The sequence below is a fragment of the Drosophila willistoni genome, chromosome 3R, assembly GCF_018902025.1.
Source record: "Drosophila willistoni isolate 14030-0811.24 chromosome 3R, UCI_dwil_1.1, whole genome shotgun sequence".
Lineage (NCBI taxonomy): Eukaryota > Metazoa > Arthropoda > Insecta > Diptera > Drosophilidae > Drosophila > Drosophila willistoni.
This window is the reverse complement of record NC_061086.1, coordinates 21349572-21375540: the sequence shown is the minus strand read 5'-3', so window position 1 is coordinate 21375540 and position 25969 is coordinate 21349572. Positions and strand designations below refer to the sequence as shown.

General features: G+C 37.3%; 4 protein-coding genes across 11 annotated transcripts in view; 1 reads left to right on the top strand and 3 right to left on the bottom strand.

Moving 5' to 3' along the window:
* The window catches only part of LOC6646979 (microtubule-associated protein Jupiter), a 33280-nt gene extending 18982 nt beyond the window's left edge, over positions 1–14298 (bottom strand). For 2 of the 6 annotated variants that reach the window (XM_047013537.1, XM_023178612.2), the window contains exon 1: positions 14092–14297. In XM_047013537.1, coding sequence (XP_046869493.1) covers positions 14092–14135 — 44 coding nt within the window. In that variant the 5' untranslated portion in view covers positions 14136–14297. Of the gene's footprint in view, positions 1–14091 lie in introns of all 6 variants that reach the window. The other 4 variants (XM_047013538.1, XM_015177317.3, XM_023178610.2 and 1 more) reach the window with 3 other exon arrangements.
* A 1530-nt stretch (positions 14299–15828) lies between these two features.
* On the top strand, positions 15829–18437 carry LOC6646980 (protein cereblon). Of its 3 annotated transcripts, XM_023178275.2 has the most exons (6): positions 15829–15998; positions 16065–16412; positions 16470–16549; positions 16616–17127; positions 17189–17703; positions 17767–18437. In XM_023178275.2, the coding sequence occupies exons 1-6, from the start codon at positions 15977–15979 to the stop codon at positions 18072–18074; spliced, it is 1785 nt and encodes a 594-aa protein (XP_023034043.1). In that variant the 5' UTR covers positions 15829–15976; the 3' UTR covers positions 18075–18437. The 3 variants fall into 3 exon arrangements, with proteins under 3 accessions (XP_023034043.1, XP_023034042.1, XP_002070432.1); XM_023178274.2 differs by having other exon boundaries at positions 15830–15998; positions 16470–17127; XM_002070396.4 differs by having other exon boundaries at positions 15834–15998; positions 16470–17127; positions 17201–17703.
* Positions 18438–19535: 1098 nt separating this feature from the next.
* On the bottom strand, positions 19536–21053 carry LOC6646981 (E3 ubiquitin-protein ligase FANCL). The gene is made up of 3 exons (XM_002070397.3): positions 20922–21053; positions 19866–20867; positions 19536–19800 (listed from the first exon to the last, which is right to left on the bottom strand). Exons 1-3 carry the CDS (start codon positions 21042–21044, stop codon positions 19762–19764), a joined length of 1164 nt encoding a protein of 387 aa, XP_002070433.1. The 5' UTR covers positions 21045–21053; the 3' UTR covers positions 19536–19761.
* A 601-nt stretch (positions 21054–21654) lies between these two features.
* Positions 21655–25344, bottom strand: LOC6646982 (M-phase inducer phosphatase). The gene is made up of 2 exons (XM_002070398.4): positions 24648–25344; positions 21655–23960 (listed from the first exon to the last, which is right to left on the bottom strand). Exons 1-2 carry the CDS (start codon positions 24704–24706, stop codon positions 22508–22510), a joined length of 1512 nt encoding a protein of 503 aa, XP_002070434.1. The 5' UTR covers positions 24707–25344; the 3' UTR covers positions 21655–22507.
* Positions 25345–25969: the final 625 nt, after the last annotated feature.

Sequence of the window (25969 nt, the reverse complement as noted above, 5' to 3'; positions counted from 1 at the left end):
TTCACTCATGACTTTTTTAGCTCTCTTTAAAAGTTCTACATGTTTTAAAAGTTCTTTTTGTTATAATTCCCAACTAGTTTAACTCTTAAAAAGTAGAATTATCGACAAAGAAAGTTTGTAATACTTTTAGCCCACGACTCATCTTGCACTCTCAAGACTCAATTGCATATTTTCTATAGGGTATTCAAATTTCGTTAACTTCCAAGAAGTATATGAAATATTTTGAAGCTACTACTGCCATCCGGGCGATTGCCCTGCCTGGCCAAATTGTATTTTAATGATGGCCAACCAAACAATGGCCGCAACTTCCTCAAATGCATTATGACTGACTCTGTCAGAAAGACAAAGAGACGGACAGAAACACATAGTGGCACTATGTATACTACACATGCAACACTTATTTTAAACTTGGGTGCAGGCGTTTCACATTCGCAAGTGGAAATAGTTCAATTTCGTTTAACTTTTAACTTCATTTCCAGGCAGTCAAATCAAATGAAAAATTATCGCATGTGTGTGGTCCAACCCCTCTCACCTAACGGCGTGCATTCTGCCCTCAACTCAACCCAATTGCAATTTTTTTTTGTTGTTTTGTTATTTTTGTGTTTACAATATTTTCCAAAGAAAAACATTTCCAAATTTGTACAACAAGTTTTTCCGTTTTCTATGGACGAGGAAATGTGTTGCACACAACACAAATTGCTGACTGCTGGCTGGCAGCTCGATTATGCAGCTCCGCTGCCGGTGACGCTGCTGCTGCTGCTCATGCTGTGCTTTCAACATTAAAATGTCTGGGTACTTGATCAGGGGCAGAGTGTGCTGTTGTCCACAAGCAGCACCAGCAACAAACAACTAGTCGAGGCGTCTTTAATGAGTTCGAGAAGTCCACTACGACGCAGAGATGTCTAGTCAGATTGAGCTTCAGACCAGACCCAGAGAGCAGGGGGGAATGGCCGCGCCGGGCCGGGCCACTTTGCATTTGCCAGACGCGCCTGTGCACTTTTATAGTCGAGTGCCTTTTACCACACCCATTTAATTGCAATTTGGAGCTTCATTCACTACACCTAAAACTAAAGAAACAAAAAAAAAAACTTTCCTCTCTCTTAAATGAAATTAAAGCATTCAACTTCCTTTATAAACCCCTCGACCATCTCAAGTGTTTTATTTGCCAAGAGCGATTACAGCAAAAATCTAATTTTTTATGATATCGTGTTAAGCCCTATAAACTGAAACTGAAAAGCTATGCGGCAATGCCAATTTTCTGACGTTTGTATAAATCAAATTTGAATGGCTAACGATAGAGTCACGTTCCAAGATTTGTTTATCAATTCTCATAGAGTATCCGTTTTTCTTAAACGGTTTGAGCTCATTTTTTGTGTTCTTTAGACACCAAATTCTTTATTTCAACGACCCTTTTAACACTGATTTCGTTAGTTATGCTTATGCAACACTAAAAGCTTTATTAACACCCTTGCAACATGATTTTTCCTAGTTCATAACGATTTGAAGTTAATTTTGGATTCTTTGAATATTGAATTCTTCATTTATAGAGCCCTGAAAGGCTCTTTTTTGTAAATTATTCCTTCTCAACACTGTTTTCTGTACTGCCACCGTTTGAAAGCAAGCCTCTCCCCCCTCTACGACCTTGACAACATCTATATCGCACATTTGCATCAATGTTAAGACTTTATTGTGTGGTTTAAGTGAACTTTTGAATTCCTTTTTCAATTCTTTTGTAACCTGCAGTGATAGTGTTTGTGGGCTTTTCCTTTCACCTTGACATTTTGCGGCGCCAAACACACACACACACAAGAAAATGGCGGTAAACTTTTTGCCACAAATGACTACAGTTTTTCCCAAATAGCACAAAACGTTTCTTTCTTTTGCAATTTACAATTACCTAGCTTCATCCTACCCCTTCTTTCCATATATGTATAGCTACCTATATTAGAGAAACCAAGGCAAAGAGACGACGGCGACGACGACGACAACAACAATACAATAGTTTCAACTGTTTCAATTACATTTAGACCTCGCTGGCCCAAGATAAAATAAATGAAATGAGTAAAACTTCCCGTATTGGGCATTTTAAGCTTGATATAAATGAAATTAAACAATTGCCGGAACAACAATAAATGAATTTGCGGTCAAAATTGTTTTGTAATAGGGTTTTTATAGCTAAAAGATTGGTTCAAAAACTGAGTGGGCCGAGTTCCCAAGACAAATTAATTGAGGAGCCAGCGCGAGAGCAAACAAGCTTGTTAGAGATATACAACCGCAATACAAATGCAAAAGGTTTATGGTTTATCGTAATTATAAAATGCCGGTGAGAAGCCAATGATCTTAAAAAATAAAAAAAACAGTCTACATATTTTACAGTTTCGTTTCAGTTCATTATGAGGCATGATCATGTTTCACATACTGTTGATAATACTTATACAATATTTCGTTGCATGTTCAACTTGCATTCAATGCAATGCACACAAAAACCAAAAAACTATTGCCTCAGATGGTGGAGAAGAAGGTGAAGCGGGCTAAGAAAGCCTAGCTAAGGCCTTATTTGTGTGATTTGATTCTAAACTAAAGTAAATTACCAAAGTTTTTTATGATCTTGGAGTGAAAAGTGTTCACATAAATATATGTATAGTATGCTCAACGGGAGGGAACGATTTTTTATTATCATTATTGTTATTATTGCTATTATTATTTGTTTATTGAGCAAACCAAGCTGGCCAGCAAGCTGCTAGGCAGTCAGTCAGGCCAACAAAGTGAAAGGCAACTCAAATTGTGAGCCGTTCCAACATTTTGACTTAGAATTTGTTACACTCTCTGGTTAATTAATACACCAGAAAACTGTAAGCAGCCGCAGCAAACGAAAAACCAATAAAACCAAGAGAAGAAGAGAAGAAAAAAAACTAAATGTAACGACTAAATAAACATATGAGTAAGTTGAGGCCAATGCGGCAGTTAGTTACACCAAAATGTATGACTAATGCCAAGATCAAGATCATTGGATGTTACACAAAATAAATGCAACTAACCTCCAAGTCGTCGCACATTTGTCGTCACACACACGCACACACAGACACACATATTTCCCACACATTATGAAACGTGCCCCAAGAAGAGATGGAGAAGAAAAGGCAAAGGGGTTGGGGAAATGCAGCTGGCTATATAGTCGACTTAAGTTAAGCTTCTCTTTTTTCTCTTTCTCTCTCTCTTTCCAGCTTAGTTGAGATAGGCACAATAGATAAACCAATCTGTCAGCAAATACCCATTTCTTTCCACATAATTGAAATTCTTAGAATTTGTTTCAGCAGCAAGCAACTAAATCGAAATGTTACTTCAAAAAGATTTCAGAAAAGAAAAAATGAGATAAATATGTAACAACCAAAAAATGCAGTATGGTCTGATTATTTCTAGCTTCACCCCAGATTTTCAGTGAAAGCATTTTTCGTGTTCTCGTACACTCAATGGCAGGCAATCTCAATGAATTTCAATCATCTGCAACTCTGAATCTGCAAGAGCGAGTCCAAAACTCATTAACGCAATGTTATCTCTCTGTGGCCCAGAATCTATTCGTTAAGGAACATTGTAGCGACGGAAAGATCACGACCACCATCATTAAATGCATTCCTTTCATTATTATGATTACTATTAAAATAGTAATTCCCGTTTTTCATCATCACACTAAGACACACACACACAGAGATAGAGACAGAGGAGTTGAATAGAATCTTGGAACCATTTTCGCTAAGGAAAACTCTCAAAGTCAAAGCAACAACAACAACAACAGCGGTAATTATTTACGCCGATTTCTGTGTGGAGATAATATCACTGCAGCAGCTAAAGCTGCAACAGGGGCAGCAACAGTTGCACCACCAATGGAGTTAGGCACGAACTGTGCAACAGCAAACACCAGCAAACAACCAAGACAAATGTGCAAGTCAAAGACAAGATTGGGGCAATTTGGTATGGATGGATGAATGAATAGGATGCGAGGGGGGGATGGAGTATGGAGTTTAGACCAGAAAGTGTAAAACATGCAGCTCCATAGGAATTAGAACGGGAGATTAGCATTAGCATTAGACTAATAAATGTCCGACAATTGTTTGCAAATGAAAAATAATCCAATGCTTCGAATTGGACTTTAAAATTGGCATGCTTTTCTTTGCATTTGACTTGCTTGTTGATGATGATGATAATGATGATCAATAAAAATGCAAATGAAATGCCATAAAAAGTCAACCCATTCCACATTCAGCACCCAATCGATCAATCAATCAATCAAAATCGCACAATTCCTCATCCGAAACTCAGCTGGCAGCTGGCTATTGCACTTCGAAATGGCTGCATTTGTCGATTCGCGTCTATCATCTATCAGTTTTATAACCGAAAATTCCCCAATTGCACATAAATTGTTTTTCTAATTTCTTATTATTCGTGTTTTTTTTATTATTATTAAAGTGGCACATTAAACCCAAAAAAGAAATCAAGGAAAGTCATTGAGCCAATAAAATTGCCGTTTGCTAAACTCAAAAAGTCGAAACCTTTCTAGGCCAATGAAAAAAATTTCTGGTTAGCACAAACTGGCAATTATTCAAATTTAAAAAATTAAAAAGGCGCACACAGTGTGGCCACCTAGTTGAAAATATTGCAAAGCAAGCAGTTTGCATAGAGTTGCCAGCTAGTTACTTAGAGGCAAGCAGTTCAACAAAGTGGCGCCACCAGCGAGGAATTTAGATAAATGAAAACATTAATAGAGGGCGCCATAGAGTAATAGTCCTAAGGGCGAGAGTTGCAGTCCTAAGGATGCGATTAAAAGTCCTAAGGGTGAGAGTAATAGTCCTAAGGGTCCAGTAATAGTGCTAAGCGGCTAATTTGAAAAGAAATGAAATGTTTCGAATGCAACGAGGAGTATCTATTTCTTATCCGATTTTGATGACCAATATCTCATTCGACGGGAAATTTTATTCACTATTGATCGTAGTTCAAGTCTAGTTATATTTTAGTATAAATTAGTGGCGTAAAATGAAGCGAAACAGGAAGACCAAAGAAAACACATACAAGCTGGATTAACTGGAGGGAGTAGTTTTAGCTAATTCTTCAGTTGATATTTTTGTCTATTTCTAAATCATTTTAAATTGATCTATTAAATTGGAGTTGAAGTTGATTCAGAGCATTTCTCTTTGTGCTCTAGCTGAGTCACACACATATTTAGTTCCACCATTTGTCGGTTAAAAAGTTGATAAACCCATTATAACAATCAAATGAGATTATTACGCCTCATCCGTTCTCCAGTTTCATTCAGTTCACACACACACAAACATACAAGGGGTTTTCTCAAACAATGGGGATAGTTTTTTCTTCTTTAAGGGAACATTCCATTGTAGATAGCCCGCATATTTATTTCGTTCTATTCCATTTAATAGGCGTCCCCAACATAATTTATCGTCAATAGATTGGCGTCAGCCGTCAGATGCAGTTTCATCTATCTAACTTGGAAGAAGGAGCTCCTCAATCTTGGGTCTGAGATGTTGATGTTGCTACTGCTGCTGTGGGTCTGGGATCTTAATCATGAGTCCACATCAAGTTGCTTACAAATTGTTTACTGATTCCAAGAAATTCACTTCTGTTAATAATTTTAAAAATGTTCTGATTGAAAATTGGCAAAAGGAGCACACACACACACACAGCTGAGCTGAGCTGAGGTGAACAGATCGGATCAGAGCACACAGAGCCACCTGCTATTAGGGAAAGCTGCTGACCGGTTCTTCGTTCTGTTCTTTACTTTACTTTTTTTTTTGTTTTTTTTTTTTGCATTCTGACAAGTCTCCGCACAGAGAGACAAAAGAATTTTACGGAAGAAAGAAAGCGTAGATTAAACCTGTTTCTCCAATCTTTGTGGTCGTCGGCGACCCAGTCGCCTTTTTCTTCTCTAGGCCCATATGCGTCGTCGCCGCATACCCTTTTCGCTGCAAGATTTGCGGAATGGAAGCGGATGACTCGACTCTCAGTTTGGTGATGCATCATTGAAAAAGTGTTGGCCTGCACAGCTAAACCAAATCGAGAACGGGTTCTTCTCTTTAACTAAAGATATTTTGACTTTTAGATTTGCTGAAAATCCTTCTAATGCATGAATATATCCCCAAAAAGTGATTATTCCAGCCACCTTCGATCACATTTGTTTGTTTAATCAAAGTGCAACCTATGAAGGAAGGAAACTTTCCCTTAAGAGGGCACTTGATGCATAGCGGTGCTTGTAATGGTCGTCATTATCATCACTGGATCAGCATGTCTTTCATCTCAAAGAGATGAGGTGACAGAAATCTCCATAACGAAGGAGAACTCAAGTCTTTTAGCTTGTCGAAGGAAATCGACAATCGTTTGTTTCCTTGTCTTTCTTTCGCTCAGTTGTTTGCATGCCAGTTAAGTTAAGTTAAGTTTGCTTCTTTCAGTGTCAAGTGTGAATGAACTTTTTGGCAGAAGCAAAACTTTTTTTTGTCGTCATCATCATCGTCATCATCTTTGTTGTTGTTGTTGCTGTTGTCTCTGTTGGTTGGGGAGCAGTCAATGGACTTTTAGTTAGAGAGATACTGCTGCAGCTGTGCCAATGATATGGCACAAAAAGCGATCAGTCTGTCTTACGTTTCACATGATACAACATTTTGTCATTTTTTTTATGTAGAAATTCATTTGATTTAATATTCATTTTCTATATGAATAATTCTCATAAAATCAATTTACAGAAACTATCTCAACTCACCAATCTTTCAGTTGGGGCGTGGTTAGCAAACCGCAAAATTTGCATGGCATAAAATAACCTAAATTGTGGCCAATGACTTGAATATTTCTGGTTTCCCGATCCGATTAATTCCAGCCTCACCCTACCCTACCCTACTCTACTCCACCCTACCATGCCCTGCATCTTGGTTAACTACTGCAAAAAGTAAACGCACAGTTAATTAATTCGTTTGTCACAAGAAAACAACAAAGAAGAAAAAAGCAGCAAATTCCATTGATATGCTAAATTAACAAAGATAAAGTCAACTATTCGAGATGACAAAAACTGGGTGCATATGGGTGTGTGTATCTTCTTTTGGTGATCTAATTCAAATAAACAAAGTAGTTAACCCAATTTTTACTTAAGAAATGGTTTTGATTAGAAAATCTTGGCAAAATCTTAGATCGAATACAACAAATTTAAGCAATAACGCTTAAGAATTAAACAAACTAGATTATTATTATGTTCTAACATAATTTTACCAACTAAAATTTATTAGAAATTTGTTCAAGAACAATTATCTCTTTGTTGACTCTCATATCTTCATAATTTGATCAAATTCATCATCAATTAATCTGTTTTATAAAATAAATTAGAAATTGGTTTCAAAATTCTTTTCAAATGTAATAAATTCTTTTGATAATTTAATCTAAGTATTAGCTATTTATTCTTAACAAATGGCTTTGCTTATATGGTCCATATCAAATCTTAACAAAGTCTTTGATTTTGTGATTAGAAAATTAGAAAAAATAACGCTTAAGAATTGGAAAAGTAATATTTGTATTATCTTTTCTTAATATTTCATCGGTTTTTTTTTTCTTACATTTTTTGGGAATTCATTTCAAAAACCATCAAAAATGTAATTCGTCCTATTCCGATCATTTTAATCAAACAATCCTATTATTTAACCCAATTTTTTGTTATTCAATATCTTTGATTGTATAGGCAAGTAGTACAAAAAAGTTCTTAGACTAATCTAGTACCAAGAGCATCAAACTTGAGTAACATTGCTTAAGAATTCTAAGTAATATTTTCCTATATTATTTCAGCAACTGTTTCTCGCTCAAATTTGTTTAAAAATTCTTCAAAAATATGATTAATAATATCTACATATACAGCAAAACAATTAATTTACATATATCAGAAGCGAAAACATTTATATAAACAAATAAACAAGAAACAATAAACCATAATAGCTAAAAATAGTAAAAGTTAATGCAAAAGATGTATAAATAAATGAAACCAAATCGATTATATTTAATAATGTGAGTAAATTGGGTCCAAAAATATATATTATAATGCCTGTGATTCAATTGTTCTCTGATAACAACAAAAAACCACACACAGTTGTTTATTATTTATTAGGTCATCAATGATTACGAATAAATAACTCCCCCCATATACATTTGTATACATCACATGGCTGAGAATTCTTTTGCAATAAACTCTGAAGCGACAAAAAGTCATTTGAGTCAAGTTGGCAAAACAGACATAAATACTCATTGTCAGACACTCTTTTTTTTCCCTTAACGTCTTTGACCTGATCTGATCCGAGACAAGAGACGAGACGCGACGAAACGCTTTGGTCTGTTGAACAAGAGTGAATTTCGTCCTTGGCTGGGCTGTTTGCTTGTCTGGTGGAAGAATAAACAAAGACTCCAAAACACTGCCAATCTCTTTGCGAATGCTCTTCTCTGACTTCGATGGGGCCAATTATATAGACGGAGACTAGCAGAAAACATTGTTCTTTATTGACGTAACGAGCACATGTTAAAATCTTAATTGATTTAATTTTCCCCATTTGTTTCTGGGTTTGTTTTACTAGAAATTGCAGTAATTTACATTTGGCCATGCCGCACAAAAACCACCACCGAAAACATTGCAAAATACCAAACACAAATGGTGGTTGTTGGTTGCATCAGCGACACTTAATACCTGAGGTGACCAATTCATTTTGGTGTGGGGCAGAGTACCAGATTCACTTTCATCAACATCGTCATCTCTACCAAATAATGAAAATCCGATGGAAGCCACCCACAACAGAAGAGTCGTGTTGCAGCAGGAGCAACCCTTTTAATCCATGGGCACCCTTGAGTGAAGTGTCGACTGGTTGGCTGGCTGCAGCCCTGAGGATAAATTGGGGTGCAATTGTTGTCGACTTCGTCGTCGTCGTCGTCGTCCTCGTCTACTGAATTTCAAGGTCCCAAAGTCAATTGTCAAACTGGGATGGTAGTCAGACAGGCAGACAGTCAGTCATGTATGAGTTCATCCAAAATGGTAGCCATTTGTCATTTTTTTTTGTCTTTTGTTTTATTTTAATGACCGGGGATCAGTTAAATGGATCGGCAGGCTCTGGCTTAATACTCATCAATGATTCATAGTGAGTTTGTTTAAGCCAGGCATGCTTAAGGAGACACACCCACTCGGCTTGCACTCCCACCTCCTGCTACTACTCCTCCTTCCCACCCAGCTGCACAAAGAAATCTTCAGACAAAACGTGTTACGCCTTTAGATTATTCAAGCCTTTGTTTCTTCTTTTCTTTTTTTTTTTTTACAGCCCACGGTTTATGCACATATGTACGGACATACATATAAAAATAAATACAGTGGGAGCAAATTATTTAACCCTCTGGTTAAGACTGGCAAGATCATTACAAGGAAGACAAAGACCCTTAGTTTGGTCTCTCGTTGTTGTTGATGATGATAACGATCGATGATGGTGGACAGTAATAAAAGAACAAAAACAAAGAATAAAAAAAGAAAATTATCTCTGTTTTTATCTTACAAATTCTTTCGTTAGATGACAAGACATTTTAAGTGCCCTGCAATAAAAATAAAAAAATAGGTAGTAACCATAATAATAATGCAGCGAGAGGGCGTATGTCTATCAAGAATGTTGTTTGTGGAATAAATATTCGCCCATGTATAAACAAACAAGTCACTTAATCAATATGCAAGCATATTTCCTAAATGGTAAACACAAGCTACAAACAATTTTTAGATGCACTTGGAAAAAGGCAAATATTAATTTCTATACCAGTTTTAGTTTTAGAACCAAATAAGATCAACTCTCATTTAGTTAAATCTTAGAAAAACACAAAACACTAATCGAAAATCTGTACTCAAAAATATTTTCTCAAAGTGTAAACATTATGCATAAATCTGTCGTCAATGCACTGAGAAAACAAAATGATTTTTATCAGCAATATTTATTTATTGATTACAGACAGACATAGTGAGAAAGAGATAGAGAGAGAGATGGAGGGAGGGAGGACCAAGACCAGAGACGAGAATAATAACGACCAACACACAAACATTATCCGACCATATTTGGTCATCTCAAAAGACCTCGACAATTGTTGAAAGTGAATTGAATTTCATAGAGTTTGTTGAGTCTTACCAAAAATAGTCAAAGGAAGATTAGATAAAAGTATAAATGGATGAGTTGAGTCGAGAGTGAGTAAGAAGATTATTTGCATATGGGCATTGATTTTGTATTTTTGACTATTTTTTTTTGCCAGAATAATTGATCTTGAGTTCACTCGAGCATAGACAGCCTTGAACATTTGGTTTGGTTTTTCCACCCATTTTTTAGAGAATTTATGTAGTGGAACTCACTCTTTTTAGTCACCATTTTGGGTTGGTAGTTAATAATGACTTACCTGCAAAGAAAAGAAGAAGAAAAATATATATAAATATCGATTAACAAGGGTTAACTTGGGCATGAGTCAGCGTTGTGAAATTCAAGATCTACCCACAGGAAGGAAATGCACAAGGCTTCCCCCCAACCATTAATATCTCTCTATTCCCATTCCTACCAATTCAGATAGACACACACACACACACACACAGACACACATGAGTGTATCTAGTCTACATTAGTAAAGAAGAAAAAAAAAACCAGACCAGGCGACAACCCACGCGTTAGAGGATGCATTTTTATGTTGACCTGAGTGACAGACAGCCGCCTGCATGATAGTCATCAAAGCAGAGCAGGAGGAGGATGATGGAGGAGAAGGAGAACTACTACTACTACTATGGCCTCCAACTATAACCCAGCCGGGGGTAGGTTGTTGTTATCGTAGGTTGCGTGTCGTGCTCCTGCTGCTTCTTCTCTTCTTCGGCAACGACGACTATCAAGCGGATTAATATGGGCTTGTCGCTGCATTTAGGTGCGGCATACAACAATAACAGAATTCTATTCTAGCCACTACTAGACGGCTCTATGCTAGGCTAGGCTAGGCCAGGCTAAAGCAATAATCAAAATCGACCAACAACAAAATACAACATGTTGTATACACATTGTACATGCAATATATTTGTCTAAAAGTTCAATGCACTTCAAAGTCAAACTGTAAATATATATCTGCAAGCAATTTCATATCGCGTGACTTGTTTAATATGGCAAAAACAAAAACAAAAAAGAAAGGCACGTGTGAAGACATGGTCTATATGGACTAAAAAAAAACATTTTAGGTCGAAGCAGTTAAGAAAGCCAACAACACCAACAACAGGCAGGCAATTTAGCAATAAACCAAATGGACAAACACTTGTATACATCAATTACGGTTTTTAGTTCACAGAAATTTCTATTGTACGAATATCCAAATATCCATATATATAATTTATAGGAAATTTAGTTTCCTAGCTATCCTAAAGAGGGGTAATAATTCAGGCGCCTAGTTTCTTTATAAATTTATGGTATTAATATAATATGAGATATTTGTAACCAAGGCCAGTTAATCGGATTTTAAATACTGTTTCTTAGACATTTATAGTATACATATCTGAAATGCAGCTGCAGCAACTTAAAGTTGTGTTTCTTTGTCTTCCAACTGACTTGAGGGGCGGCTCCTACGCGTTTTTTCTAGACCATTTACAGTGAGTCAGATTTCAGAAAAAACTACTCATAAATAGAAGGAAATAGTAAACTCAACTTGTTAAAACAAAAGTTTTCTAATCATTTCTAGTTGAAAATACTTTTATAATTTTAAGATTTTAACTAACTGATTCTGTTACGAGATTAATTAATAACAAAAGGTTGTTAAGAAAATAATTAGAAATTAGTTTTTATACTTTATTAAGAGTTTAAATGCCCGTGAACTCATTTGTGCATTCATTGCAATGACCCAGATCGTTTTCATTCGACTAACCAACTAACTCAAGCCAAATGGGGGGGAAGAATCTTTCTAGCACATTTCGTGTATAGTTTTTTTTCCGTTTTCTGGCCCATTGTGGCCAAGCTATAATTGCAAGTCTATATAATTGCCTCTGGTGGCCATAAGTCGACAATAATAATGATGATAAGTGGGAAACCATGCAGCTGCATTAAGCTACACATACATATACATACATATCTGACGTGTCCATTATGCATTCAAAAACTCAAATCAAGACCATTAAGTGAGTTACAAAAGTTATTCTCGATGATAGATTAAAGAGCTACATCATTATTTATGTTTAACTAGTTAGAGATCATTAGATCACAGTAGAAGCATGGAAGTTAAAACTCTTGAAAATGTGAATCTATAAAATAAAATTGAAAGAAATTATAAGATTCAACTCCTTTCAGTAAAATATGAAGAACAATTTTCCAAAACGAAGCTCATATAAATTAATTCAAATTTAAATCTTTGTTAAATATAACAAAATGTATATCCTTCAAGCTAAAAAATTAAAATGTTGTTTAAAACCTATGGTTATCTTAATAATTTAAAAGAATTTCTAGAAATCAATTTTCAAAATTAGAAAATTCCGACCCTTTCATTAAAAAATTAAAAATAGTTTAAAAATCGAAGCTTAAATCATAAAAATCCAACCTTTAAATATAAAAAGCTGTTAAAAAGTTAAAAATTTCGCAGGGCCTTTATGTTCTCCTACAATTCTTTAATACAAAAATAATCAAGAATCAAATTCTTTTGTTAGAAAAATTAATAACAAACTAAAACTTGTATTTTTCGTTTAAAGAATAATAAAATATTTAATATTTTAGCAATAGGATAATATGTTATGTGAAAAGTTTAAAACTTTGATAAAAAATGGTATTATCGGAGAAGCCATCTCCTGTAAAAGTTTTCTAAAGTTGTAAAAAATCAATCCATTTTAACGAAACAAAAACTAAATAAATATTACTTTTACTATTTCATAAATATAACTTTTTTATCTTTATAGTAAGCTATTATCCAACTTTAAAAGGTGTAAATGCTTTTACTGATAAATTAATCTTTAATTTATATAGTAAATAGTATATAAATTTTTTTACTGAGCATTCATAGCATAATTCATTTATTTAGCAATTTCTACCTAGAGAACAAATATTCATTGTAGTGAAATTCATGGGAAATAATGGTGACTCATCCTTATTTTATTCCAATTTTATTTGAATAGCTGTGGAAACAAACATATTTTTTCCTTTCTTCCTCCCTAGATTTTCCTATTTGACTTCCGATCGTTTCTATATAATTAGATATACCAATTTATCAGGTAAAAAGTGGCACACTTCACCCAAAATGCAGTGAAGCATGGCGGGGGGTTAAATAGCAACCCACTACAACTACCACCACTGGATGGATGGATGGATGGATGGTTGGTTTGATAGTTGGATGGATTGTCCAAAAATGGTCACTTCAAACCCCGACACAGTTATGCCCACACACACTAATACATATGTACACATGCTTATACACAGCTGCTTGTCCCTTAGGGGTATATATTGACAGTTTTTTTTGTAACGGGGTTATTGAAATTGAATATCGGTTGTTAAGGGCGTTTCCAATGGGTACAAAGGAAAATATAACCAAAGTCCAAAACAATAAATCATGATGATGATGACGATGGTTGTTGTTGGTGGTGGAGTTTTTGCTGGTGGTAGGTGCAGAAAATGCAGCAAAGCAAAAAGCCGGTGCAGACACGTTCGTCTGCATGTGTGTGTGTGCTCACAAGGAGTTTTGCAGAAATGAAGATCACATTGAAAAAAAAACTATGTTTGCATGTGTGTGTTTGTATAAATTTACATATGTATGTATGTACTTGGAAGCGAAAGAAAAAAACAACGGAAATGACTGTTCCCACCTACTACTGCTGCTACTTCCCCCCTCCACCGCAGTAAAGAAAAATGTACAAGAAATAAGAAACAAGGCGATAAGCCATTAATTGCAAATTGCCAAAGAACTAATACTCGTGCATTATGGCTTATTGGTGTGCTCAGCGCACACTCATGCACAATCACACACACACACAGTAGTCGGATGTCCATGTGAGCGTATGACTCGTTTTGAAAAATGCCGGCATCTTTTTTTTGTGCTACTTACTTGCTGCTTGGTTTATTGTCGGCCATATCCATATTACTGATCATTTTGCTTGTATTTAATTTGTTAATCCTTGCTGACACACAATAAACTAATAATCCACACACACGAATCCTTTTTATTTTTCAAAATTCAAAATTAAATGCAACAGCGCGCGAGACCTCCGTTTACTTCAAAGTTGGCGAATTAAATAACAACAACAACGAGCAGTGTGACCGACCTAACTGAATATTCGCCTCGAATGAATTCGCTGTAATTTTGCGAAGAGCAAGTGTGACCGTCTCTTTGAAAAAAGCCAACTTTTAGTTAAGTAGAGTGACCAGAGGGTGAAAATATTTCTTTTATCGATGCAACTTGCTAGAGCTGGAAAAACATCGATGTTTGGGACCATCGATGTTTTCGATGTTTTCAACGTCAAACATCGATGAAACATCGATGTTTCGATGTTTGCGCGGTATTTTTAAAATCATTCATTTATTTCGCGGATCTCAATGGAATAGAAAGATATAGCAACAATAGTTAAAGCGATACTAAATAAAAACGAAGTGACTTATTAAGATTTGGGGTTATATTTTAATTATAAGCTAAAATTTAGTAAATAACAATTCATTCATTTGGTAACTTTTTTTATAACTAACTAAAATTAAAAGAAATACGTTCTTTTAAAGATTTACTTTTGTTTTAAATTATTACCATTCAAAAAAAAAAAAAAAAAAAACAAGGGTAAGGGATCATTTTTGAGATTTTTGTTTAAAAACAAAAGTTTCTTTACGACACAAGATTTCAAAGAGCAACGTCTATCCGATATTATTTGGTCTGCCGTGCTAGATAGTTGTTCCGACTCGCAGGACGATGCAGGCACACATAGAAATTTGTTGGCCATTTTTTTAAAACTTTTGTAAATAAGATAATATTAACTGTAAAGAAGTAAAATCTACTTTCCAAATTAAATTGCAAAATACAAAACAGAAAACTCTTATTTATATGCTTTTCCGTCGAAGAATTGAAAAAGAAAGAAAACATCGATAGTGCTGGCCAAACATCGATGTTTTATAAAAATACAAAACCATCGATGCATCGATAGTACCATCGATGTTTTTTCCAGCTCTACAACTTGCGCGGTCATTCGAAATTCAAACCACATCCAACCACACCGAACTCTTTGCAACCACGTCGAACTCGAGCCATTAATATCGAACATGCAACAAACGAGTCGAACTTCTAGCAATTGATGCCAACTCCAACCATTGATGCCAACCGATAATGCCAACCTCGAATACGAGCAGTTTGACCGTAACAACACGAGCAGTGTGACCGTCTAAACTGAATATTCGCCTCAAGTGAATTCGCTGTATTTTTGCGAAGAACAAGTGTGACCGTCTCTTTGGAAAAAAACTCACAATCATAATCGAGGGGGCGCCACCTCAAGCACTCAAATCTCCTCACCAGTGCTGCTAACTTTTCAGAGCTTGAAAGAGCTAGATAAAAATTTATAATAAACAATCATAAAATAAACACTTTGTTTTTTTTATTAAATATTGTTAAAACAAACAGACAATTATCGAGATCTGCCATAAGTGGAAAAGTGATTTGTCATCTCAAAATTGTGGCAGAATTTATTAGTGACAAGTTGTAATTTTTTTTCTCGCCAGCGCACACTGGTCCAGATGTCGAAAATTTTAGTTAGCATTAAAATTGTAGTTTATGCCAATTTTTTCGACACCTGGACCAGTGTGCAGCGGCTACATTAAAATTTGACATTCGAACACAGCTGGCTGGAAAACGGCTTAGTTGCCAGCACTGCTCCTCACAAACAAAGTCGTCAAATTAACAGTTACAAAAAACTAACAAAACAGAGGAAAATTTGTCAAACAGAAAATCATAGAAAATGGATGACGAGGAGACGGCAGGTGAGATTTTTGAATAACCAACACAATTAGTTGCAAGGTGAATAAATTGTACAATTGATTGTGTAGAAATCGAAGACGTAAATGTATTGGTACCTGCAACTGGGGGTGAGGGCCCTGTGGATGGGGCAAGTGCAATGGGCGCAGTGCAAGAAACAGAAAATGTAAACGAAGAGAGTGAGGCTCAGAGAGAGGAAGATGTGGTGCGAGACTATATGATGGAGCTGATTAGGCAAAGTGATGAGCAATTGGCAGCCGATGCACCCGACGCTGCTGCCTCTACTGGCTCTGATGGTTCTGGTGATGATGATGAGCAGCCAAATCAAAACGAAGAGGTGGGCGCAGGTAGCGGAGAACAGGAAGATGAGGCAGCCTCCCACGATAGTGACATGTCCTTGGATAGTCCTGGCAGTGAAGGTAACTAAAATAGCTTTTAATCTAAAATCAAGCTAACGTTTCACGTTTATTATCAAGATGACTCTGTTGTCTGGAATCCACATCCACCTGGCTGGATGATACCGCCGAATCGTTTGCACTCTGCTGTTGATATGATGGTAACACAGGCACGTAATAGTGACGCTGGAATTGCAGGCCTATTGAGTCGTCATCACTTTTTGCAGCGCATTCGTAGCATAGTCTTTAGCCAGGAGCGGAGACGTAGTCGCACCAGCGAGGAGGGCGAAGCCAGCTCGGAGCCACCACACACACCCCCGCCGCCCCGTTCGCCGTACGATGTGGAAATGGAGGAAGGCATACGTTTCGATACCAATTTGGCTGCCGAGCATTCATATTTTGGCAATAATTCAAGTCGTGTGCCCGGCGTTGACTACCTGGAGGAGGGAAGTACCCATCATATGCTCATATTTCTGCATCAGCATATTCTCTTTCCCGGCGAAGTGTTGCCCTTCATGATCGATGGCAGCTTGATTGACGAGGAAATGCAACAAAATGGTCTAGATGGTCTCATCTTTGCAGTGGGATTCCCGCTAATGCAGCCGCCGGAAGATTGTCCCAATCGACTATATGGAGTCACTTGTCAGATCTATGAGAAGGGCGAAAGTGGCCGCCAATTGGTATTCTACAAATCGAGAGCTCTCCAGCGCATTGTCATCAATTGCGACGATATACAGGGGTAAGTTTCGAGAGTCCCTCGGATAAGAATGTGCTTCATTTTGCCATTACTAACCAATCAGAAGTCCTTTCAGTCTGCCACAATATATAGCACGTAATCCGACAAACAAATGCTATAGCAAAGTGAAAATCTTGCCGGAATATTTCTTACCCGAGCCACTGAAATGCATCGATATGGGTTCCATGAGTCGTTTTCGTGATATACCCTCAATGCGGAATATGTATCAACGCTATCAGATCACAAGTACTCCATGGCCGTTGGATGCCTGCCTGGAATACTCGTACACTGACATCGTGGAGAAGGCACGCAAAAAGCTAGAGATACACAAAATCGACACAATGCCAAAGTGTCCCATACAATTGTCGTTTTGGTTGGTGCGCAATTTGCATTTAACCGAGAAACTGATGCGTTCCACCTTTCTCACCGATTCGGTGAATACGCGTCTCCAAATAATTGGCAGTACACTCAAAGATGAATCTGTTTTCTATTGCCGCTACTGCAATAGCAGTTTGGCCTATTGTTCCGATCTCTTTGCCATGTCCAAGCATGGCGTTCAGACTCAATACTGCAATTCAGGTGAGTGAGAACAAGTCTAAAAAGGACTCCTATGCCCCCATTCTAACAAGTCTCTTCTTTCAGCTGGCTATATTCATGAGACGAATACAGTTTATCGTGTGATGACCCATGCCATTGGTTATAGTGGAGAGCCCACCACAGAATTTAGTTGGTTTCCTGGCTATCAGTGGCATATTATTCTATGTAAATTTTGTGCCCAGCATGTCGGATGGGAATTTAAGGCAGTTCAACCAAATTTAACTCCGAAATTGTTTTTCGGTTTGGCCGGTTCGAGTGTCAGAATTGGCAAATTAGTCGAGAACACTCCGGTTAATGGTAGCACCTTTGTGGTCCGTAATCTATTGCGCATGGTATCCAGTGAGATGGAATGAGGCTGGCGAGTTGTGAAACGTTGTTTTAATGGCAAATGTTGTTCAAGATTCAATATGCGCCATAATTGAAAAAAAAACAAAATTTGGGACTTTAAAGCAACGTAAACTCGTTTCACAACTTTTCTTTTTGTTTCTTTTTTTTTTTGTTTTTAACCTAAAAATTGGCAGCATATTTACAAACGGAAAGATTGATTTACAATAACAAAAATATTGACAAATTATTTAGTTAAATGATATACATATATGGATAACTAACTAATACGCCTTTAAGCTATCTATGTATTTTTTTCATTGATGACTTGAAAATGTAATGTTTTATTGTAAGTATTACTAATAAACAAATGATATATGTATATGATTATATATGTATGTATGTGCATGTGTTGATTTCTGCACTCAAAAGGCAGAGTTTATTAAAGATTCTGATAAGAACAACAATGGGATTTCATTCCACATAATACTTAATAATATGCTCAATTTATAATTGAAATATTTAAAAGGTGGAAAAATCTAGAGATTATTTTAAGTGGGATATTGTTCCAATTCTTTTTTGTTAAATTAACAACCAAATAATTGGAGACGGTAGGATATCCCATTAAGTAAAGGATGGAATTGGACAAATGAAGGACCGGAGCGGAAAGACCTGCAGGGTCCGCAGTCCGGTAGCTTTCGGAAAGTTTTCTAAAAATATAAATAGTTCAGACTGATCTTCTAATACTTCTTTTTATGTTGTTTGATGAATGATATTAAATGTGAATGAATTTAAATGAAATGAATGAAAGATAACTATACAACGAAATGAATAAGTGTGAACTCTCAAACTTCATAAAGTACATGACTCGTTTAAATAAAAGGCAAATAATGAACTATCAAAGCTTTGAAATGTACTTAGACTCTCGAAATAATTTGTACAATTCGAATCGTTTCATTCATTTGAGTATTTTTGAAGCAAAGCACAAGATTTGATTCAAATAATACGGAAAAATAATGGTCAAAAGAAAGAAATTGAAAAAAGAAATTGTGAAAATCGAATCTTCAAATCACCAAAAAACGTAGTGCGCCGTTTTCGAAGTCAACATTCTCAAATAGTAAAAATCAAATCAAACTCAAATTTACACAAAAATAATCGCTTATCCACTATCGAAGCTTGAATCCAAGAACGACATTTTTATGGTTTGAGTAGATCTCCAAAGAGCCATTTAGATCAATATACAATGTAAATGAATACCAAAATCAGAATCTATATTGGAAAGCATTCAAAACATTGCAAGCAATTGTCTTAGATTCAAATTAAATCAATTCGTTTTTATATCGTTGTTTAAATGTTGTCTTATTCATTTTTCCATTTAATTATTTGATTTTCCATTTAATTCCTTCATTTGACTAATTGGAGAACGGAATGAAAGAAATGACGAACCGTTTAGACACTTGTAAGGCTCGCGATGGGAAAACTTTTGGAAGTACTTTTGAAAAGTTTATAGATATAATTAGTCCAGGCCAGGCAGATCTTAAATTACATATTTTTATGATATTTGTATATTATTTGCGGCCTTGTAACACCAATTTGCCATATGCTAAAGTCATTTTTATTTTGTGTAGTCCCTTCTTGGTAGAGGTCATTAACTAAATACGGTCATGTATTAACTAAATCACCCATTTTCCAAATAAAACTGCATATCTCCATTTCTTAATCATCCAAAAGAGCAGCAAAGGAAGTAGATAATTTCTGCAATAATCAAATTAAATTTCTTAGTTATTAAAGTTATCTAACTCTGAAAAACTATAGCTTACCGCCTTGCAGAAAGGACACAGTCCAAAGGAAACCTCTAGAAATGTTTTGCCATCCATTAGAGTGTTGAACCATTCCTTTAGGCAGGCGGCATGACACTTTAATACACATCTCGCATTGTCGCAAGAGACCAAAGGCACTTGGCCATTATCCAACCGATAGACAAAACAAATGTTACAATGCTCCTCCTGCTCGTGCTCCTCGCCCTTGTCTTTGGGATTCTCACTCATGTCGGGCATGGGAAAGTAACACAAATCAAAGACACGTAACAAATTCTTATGCATATCCAATTCAATGTCCCAATTGGCCAGACCATCGTTTAGTTTATGACGCAATTGGGCCACCTCTTCGGTTGGGCCAATAATTTGTAAGGACATAGAAGCTTGATAGGCCAGAGGATCGGCAATGATAACCTTAAGATAAACGCGTTCTTTTAGAGGGAATACTCGACTGTTGTCCTTGGTGGTTACAGGAGATGGCTGCAGCACATGGCATAGCTCATCAATATCCATGAATGTCTCATAGAATGGACGCAAGTCTTCCAACAACTTCTGATACAATTGCAGGGCATCGCGTAGGCAACGAACATTTTTGCTTAACATAGTCGCCAAGGGCACACAATCGGGCAGGCTGTGCTCCAGTAGACGCAAACTGGGCAGCTCCAGTTCCAAAAAGTGTTGGTCCATCTCGGCAAATCGGCTAAAGCGTATGCGAGTGCAAGAATCATTCAATTGCAAGTGATAATCTAGAGGCTTATGAAGTTCAAGGATCTCTTCATAAATATTACTCTTGGGGCGGGATGAAACTTTAATAACATCTTGACTTGTTTCTGATGGCATCAGTTCCCATAGATTGGCCAGTAAATCTTCCAAATTCCAATTATCCTGTATTGGCAAATTCTGGCTTGTGTAGCATTTGTACTCCATTTGATGCTGCACATATAATTGAAACTTTTTGAGACCTGGATAATTTGGTACCAAAAGCTTGAGACGAAGCCAACGACCCTGAAAACGAAAAATGATATTTAGCTTTAAGTGGCAATTGAAGAAATCACTTACCTCACTGCTGCTCATGACTCCATGGATGAGCAACGATTTGGGATTCGTTCCGCCACATTCTACCACCAGGCCGGGATATTTGTTTGCCAAAATTTGTTTTAAATTTTCTTCCGCGCTGTCCATTGAAATCAAAATAAACAAATTTCAATTAACTGCGGTCACACTCGTGTAGATAACATTATGTTGGTGTATGTAGATAACATCATGTAGATAACCATTAGAGAGGTATGTAGTTAACGCAATGTAGATACCAATTAGAGATGTGCGTGAGAAATGTTTACTTTGAAATCATCGTGCCAGGCATACGTTAGTTAAAGGCGGGAAAAGAATTAGCAATTTGAATCAAGAACGTAGCCAGCTACGAACAGGAAAAGGCAGCAACCCCCTCTTAATTAGAATCCTATTTACGCTCTTGATTTTGATACTCAATAAAAATATATACGCCCAAGCATTCAAAAAATTCAACTCAAAAATAAATTAATTCAATTTTTTTGAAAACTCTAAAAATTTATATTACAATAAGAGGGCATTTCCCACAGTGTCCAGGGCCATTTCTGTAAATTCTGCCCTGCTTGCCATTTAATTTGAAAACTCAATCAAATTAATTATTAATATTGAGTTTTAAGGATAAATAGTTTCGCAAAAATAGAAAAAATGGCAAAGTTTGATCCTCCACAAACTTTGCCAATTATGATTCTTCCCCAAAATCAACTTCAATAAAAAAAACTTTAAATTTGTTTTCAGTTCAGTTCTTAAGTTATATTTAAAATTTTTCGGACATCTTTGTTCAATAATATTGCCTTTTTTGATGCAAAAATAAGCTTTGCTTAAAATAATCATTACAAAATAATTAGGGGGTGGGGACTTTCTTTTGTTTTTTGTTTTTCGAGAGTTTTGTTTTGGGATGAATTACAATTATAAAAATTAAAACAAATAATAAGCGTAAATTGTACCGAGCAGAAGTTTTTAACTTTCGACTTTTCTCTCCATCCTTATGTATGTAATACTTAGAAATTGTTTAAATTTAAAATGTTGTAAATGTTTGTTGAATGAGTTGTGTGTGTGTGTGTGTGCGATTTTTGAGATTTTTTAGCCATTTTGTTTAACTGCTTATGTAACTAACTAGTCATGATTAAGGGATTTGTTTTTACTTAAAATTAATGACAGTATATAATTTCGGTTGTATGTTTTTTGTTTTTTTTAATTGTGTTTTTTTTTTTTAGCTTATAATGCACATTTTTTGTTTGTTTGTTACGTTAAAATTTGAACTAAAGTGCTAAAAAATAATATTCAACTAAAGCCAAAATATCCATTCAAAAACAAAAGAAACTAAATAAAAATCGAGTTTACATTAAATGGGAAAATAAATTGTGTGTGTGTGTGTGTGTGTGTGTGTGAGTGTGTTGGTGGGTGGTCTTTTCGGTCCTTAAACTCTAATTTAACAAATGAAAATCAACAAAAATCAACTTAAAAATCTTTAGTGAAATAAATACCCAGGTTCCTGTCTCTCCTCCATTTTACATTCAGATTATATATCTATATATGTACAATAATTATACACCCCCTCCCCTTTTAAGTTAAGGTCATCACAGCATAAGCCGTGATCGTGACTTCTTTAGCCTTCCGGTGGCACCGCCCAGACCGCCCTCACCATTCCATGACTTGGATTTGGCACGGAAATGGCGATAGGCTTCATTGTAGGCTGGTTCCAGCATGGGGCGATATGTCTGAGGTTCGCACATTTCAGAGTGCGTCTCATAGAACTCTTTGTAGCCATTGTGTAGAAGATAAATCTCCGGATAATGCAGAGCCGGATAGGCATTTGTATTGCGCTCACGGTCCAAATTGCGCAGGAAACGCGACATTTTTGGTCCACGCTCCGATGAGAATTCGCAATGGAAAATGATAATGTTACGCTTGCTGCCCGATTCATTATTCTGCTGCTGCTGCAGCTCAGTCTGTTGGGTGGACAGGAACTCTTCGAGAATCTGTTCATGGGTATATAGATTCTTGGCGCCCTCAATGTGTCCGCCTTCGAATTCGTATGGATACCGGCAGTCAATGATGCGATAGCTGGCCACCTGGTCATTAAATTCCCCACTAAGCAGACGAGCCACTGTATTGCTTGAGATTGACTTGAGATCACGATGACGTCCCTCCATCAGGGGCAGGCAATAGGTCTTGCTAAAGTCACCAATCAATTCGGGTTCATTGCGATTTTCGGAGCGAGCCAAAGCAGACATGATCTCGGCATCGTTCAGGGACATACATTTTCGCAATGGTGGTGGGTGCGAGATGATTGTGCTGCTGTTGGTGGCGGGTGTGGGTGTTAGTACGGTGGCGGCGGGTGAGGCGGGGCAGTTCTCCTTTTCAGCACAGCGATGACGCTTGCTCTGTATGGGCGAGCAGCTGGCCGATGCTGGTGGATCGGGACGCTTGAAGCAATCCCGGGCAGTCTCTTTTAGAATTTCTGGCGTCTTTGGTTGTGTTTGTTGGGATAGCGTTAGCTGATTGCTATTCGTTTCGGTCATGCTGAGACAGCGACGGACCGAGGGACGACGCATCATGGTCAATGATGAGTTTGGCGATTTGGTTGTAGTGGCTGGAGAAGCTACTTTAATGATTTGTCCACTGATCAGGGAATTAAGACCACTTGGAAAACCCAATGAGCTCGATTGCTGGCCAGCCAGCGATTCCATTTCAAATAGCTCCATGTACTCATCATCCATGGAGGATTCCATAGAGCAAGTGGATGATAGGCTATTGAATACGCGAAAACTGCGTGCTGGAGTGGCACTAGAGTGATGATTACTGCTGGCCATCGAGCTGGGCATTGGTAGCTTCTGTTGGCGCACAATTTCAAATCGTTGCGGCGATCCTTCGGGTGAGAGCAGACCCATCAATTCGGGACTTTGTGAGCGCTGTTGTGGAGCCATTGGTAGCTCCTCATCGTAGAAGGACAAATCTTCTGAATCCATGGCCATCAAGTCGAGCGATCGACGAGCACGGCGTGTGGAGGAGGCATTGTTCATCTTATTGCTGCAATGGGAGAAAGAGAGAAGGAGAGAATTAGTCAACTGCTGGAAAGAGTCATCGTCGTCGTCCCTGCTCTGTGTTTTTGCTTCCCTAATTTTTGTATTTTTCCTGTTTTTCTCTCTTTTGGAAGCGGGTCATTAAACCCAGCTAAAAATATACACAGGCGGCGGTGGTGTTAGTGTTGGTGGTGGTGGTGGTAGCCACGATCTCATATCAACGAGTGAGGGGTGGAAATTAGAAGTTCGTCTCTGTGGGTACTTGGAAATTCCCCTCATATAGGACGTCACGTTCTGCTTGAACTGTTTTCATTTTTTGCTTTTGCGCCCCTTTTAAAAAGCAATTGCAACTGCACTTTTGGGTCACGCAAAGGCAGAAGAACCGCAAAGAACGCAACACAAAGCAACAACAAAAATTGTATTGGAGCTTCCTCGCGGAAGCCGGTTTAATGAATGAACTGAGCGCCACAGTCAAAAAAAAGACGTGTGGAGCGTGCAAAATGAGAATAAAAAAAACAAACTTTTACTTTTGTTCAACTGTAAAAAAAATGATCAGCAGCAGTTGCTGCCATCGACAAAGCGGGTTTTTCATTGTTGTTGTTGTTGTTGTGGTTGCTGTTCTTGCTCAAGTTCAAAAACTTGCACTTTTTACATTTCTCGCTATATTCCTCTTGATCTTTGCTTTGATATTTACCTGCTACTATTGCAATCCATCGTGCAGTTGGTTTCTTCGGCAATTGTTTCCCACAGCATTTTGAAAATTGATTTTTGTTGTTTTGGAGTTTTTCACAAAAAAATTTGTAATATTTTTGATTCCTTTAGATATTGGTCGCTTAAAAAAATTGCTAAAACACAATTTTTTTTAGTTTCCTTCGTCACTTGTGGGCACACATTTACAGTTTGTTTTATTTTCGTTGGAAATTTACAGTTTCCTTTCGTTTGATCTTGTTGTTGGTTTTTATTAGGTTTGCACTTGGTAGTCCGTTATTGGCTGCATTTGTATTTGTTTTTAATTATAAACTAGTATTGCATTTGTGTAGGTATGAATATTTATGTGGTTGTTTGTTAATGTGTCCGTTTTTTCAACATTTTCATATTTTTTTTGGTTAATATTAGTAATAATCCAGAGAAACCACCACACGAACGAGCAAAGCAGAGCGAACGATACGAGAATAAAAGGTCGATGGATGGATGTTTACACGACGACGAGCTGAGAACAAATGAGTACCGGGATCAGAGCGCAGCTGACTTTTATAGCCGCAGTCTTCGAGAGAGAGAGTGCGCGCGCGTGAGAGAGTGAACGTGCCAGAGAGAGAGAAGTGCGCTCAGCTGAGCCAGGGTAATAGTTTGCGAGAGCAGTGCCAAGTATAACGGACACGGCAGAAGGAACAGGAACGGGAGCTAGTGTCTATGTGTATATGTACATATATAATACATACATATGTATGTATGTTTTATATACATAAGTACATATACATATATGTCTATTCCTTAGATTTTCCTTGTGCGAGGGTTATTGGAAAAATCTATGCAGTTGGAGCGATCCTCATGCTGCAACAGGTACATATCTATGTACATACATACATAGCTCTCAACGATTTCCCCTCCCTGGGTGCAGTCCCTGAGTGAAATCCAATGGCTGTGGCTGCGGACCTTGAGGCGCCTAGTTGCCGGCTTGGAGGCAAATAAGGCACAGATTTTGGCGCGCGAGCTTTTATACCAGACGCAGAGCGCCAATTCGTTAAACGAGTGGGGGTCCCGAATGGAGCCGAAGCAGCACATCTACGCGATTCATGGGCCGGGAGAGGAGAGTAACGACAAAGAATCGCAGAAATCTTTAAGCAGAATTCAAGACGTCGGCAGCGTCGGCATCGATTGTGTCGTTTGCAGGTAATAATGTGAGATCCACGCATTCCTGCCCTTCCCTTTCGCATCCCATGCCACCCCACCCGTTGCCCCAAAAACCCCATCAGCCATCAGCAGGTAGTGGGATCGTGGCCAGTCAGCCAGTCAGCC

Bases quoted from the DNA above. Each gene is read 5' to 3' on its own strand.
- LOC6646980 (XM_023178274.2), top strand. From the start codon at position 15,977: ATGGATGACGAGGAGACGGCAG. The intron at 16,413-16,469 runs GTAACTAAAATA...TTTATTATCAAG, and splicing joins GGATAGTCCTGGCAGTGAAG to ATGACTCTGTTGTCTGGAAT. The intron at 17,704-17,766 runs GTGAGTGAGAAC...CTCTTCTTTCAG, and splicing joins GACTCAATACTGCAATTCAG to CTGGCTATATTCATGAGACG.
- LOC6646981 (XM_002070397.3), bottom strand. From the start codon at position 21,044: ATGGACAGCGCGGAAGAAAATTTAAAACAAATTTTGGCAAACAAATAT. The intron at 20,868-20,921 runs GTAAGTGATTTC...TTTCGTTTTCAG, and splicing joins GAGTCATGAGCAGCAGTGAG to GGTCGTTGGCTTCGTCTCAA. The intron at 19,801-19,865 runs GTAAGCTATAGT...TGATTATTGCAG, and splicing joins TGTGTCCTTTCTGCAAGGCG to AAATTATCTACTTCCTTTGC.
- LOC6646982 (XM_002070398.4), bottom strand. From the start codon at position 24,706: ATGCTGTGGGAAACAATTGCCGAAGAAACCAACTGCACGATGGATTGC. The intron at 23,961-24,647 runs GTAAATATCAAA...CTCCCATTGCAG, and splicing joins ATGGATTGCAATAGTAGCAG to CAATAAGATGAACAATGCCT.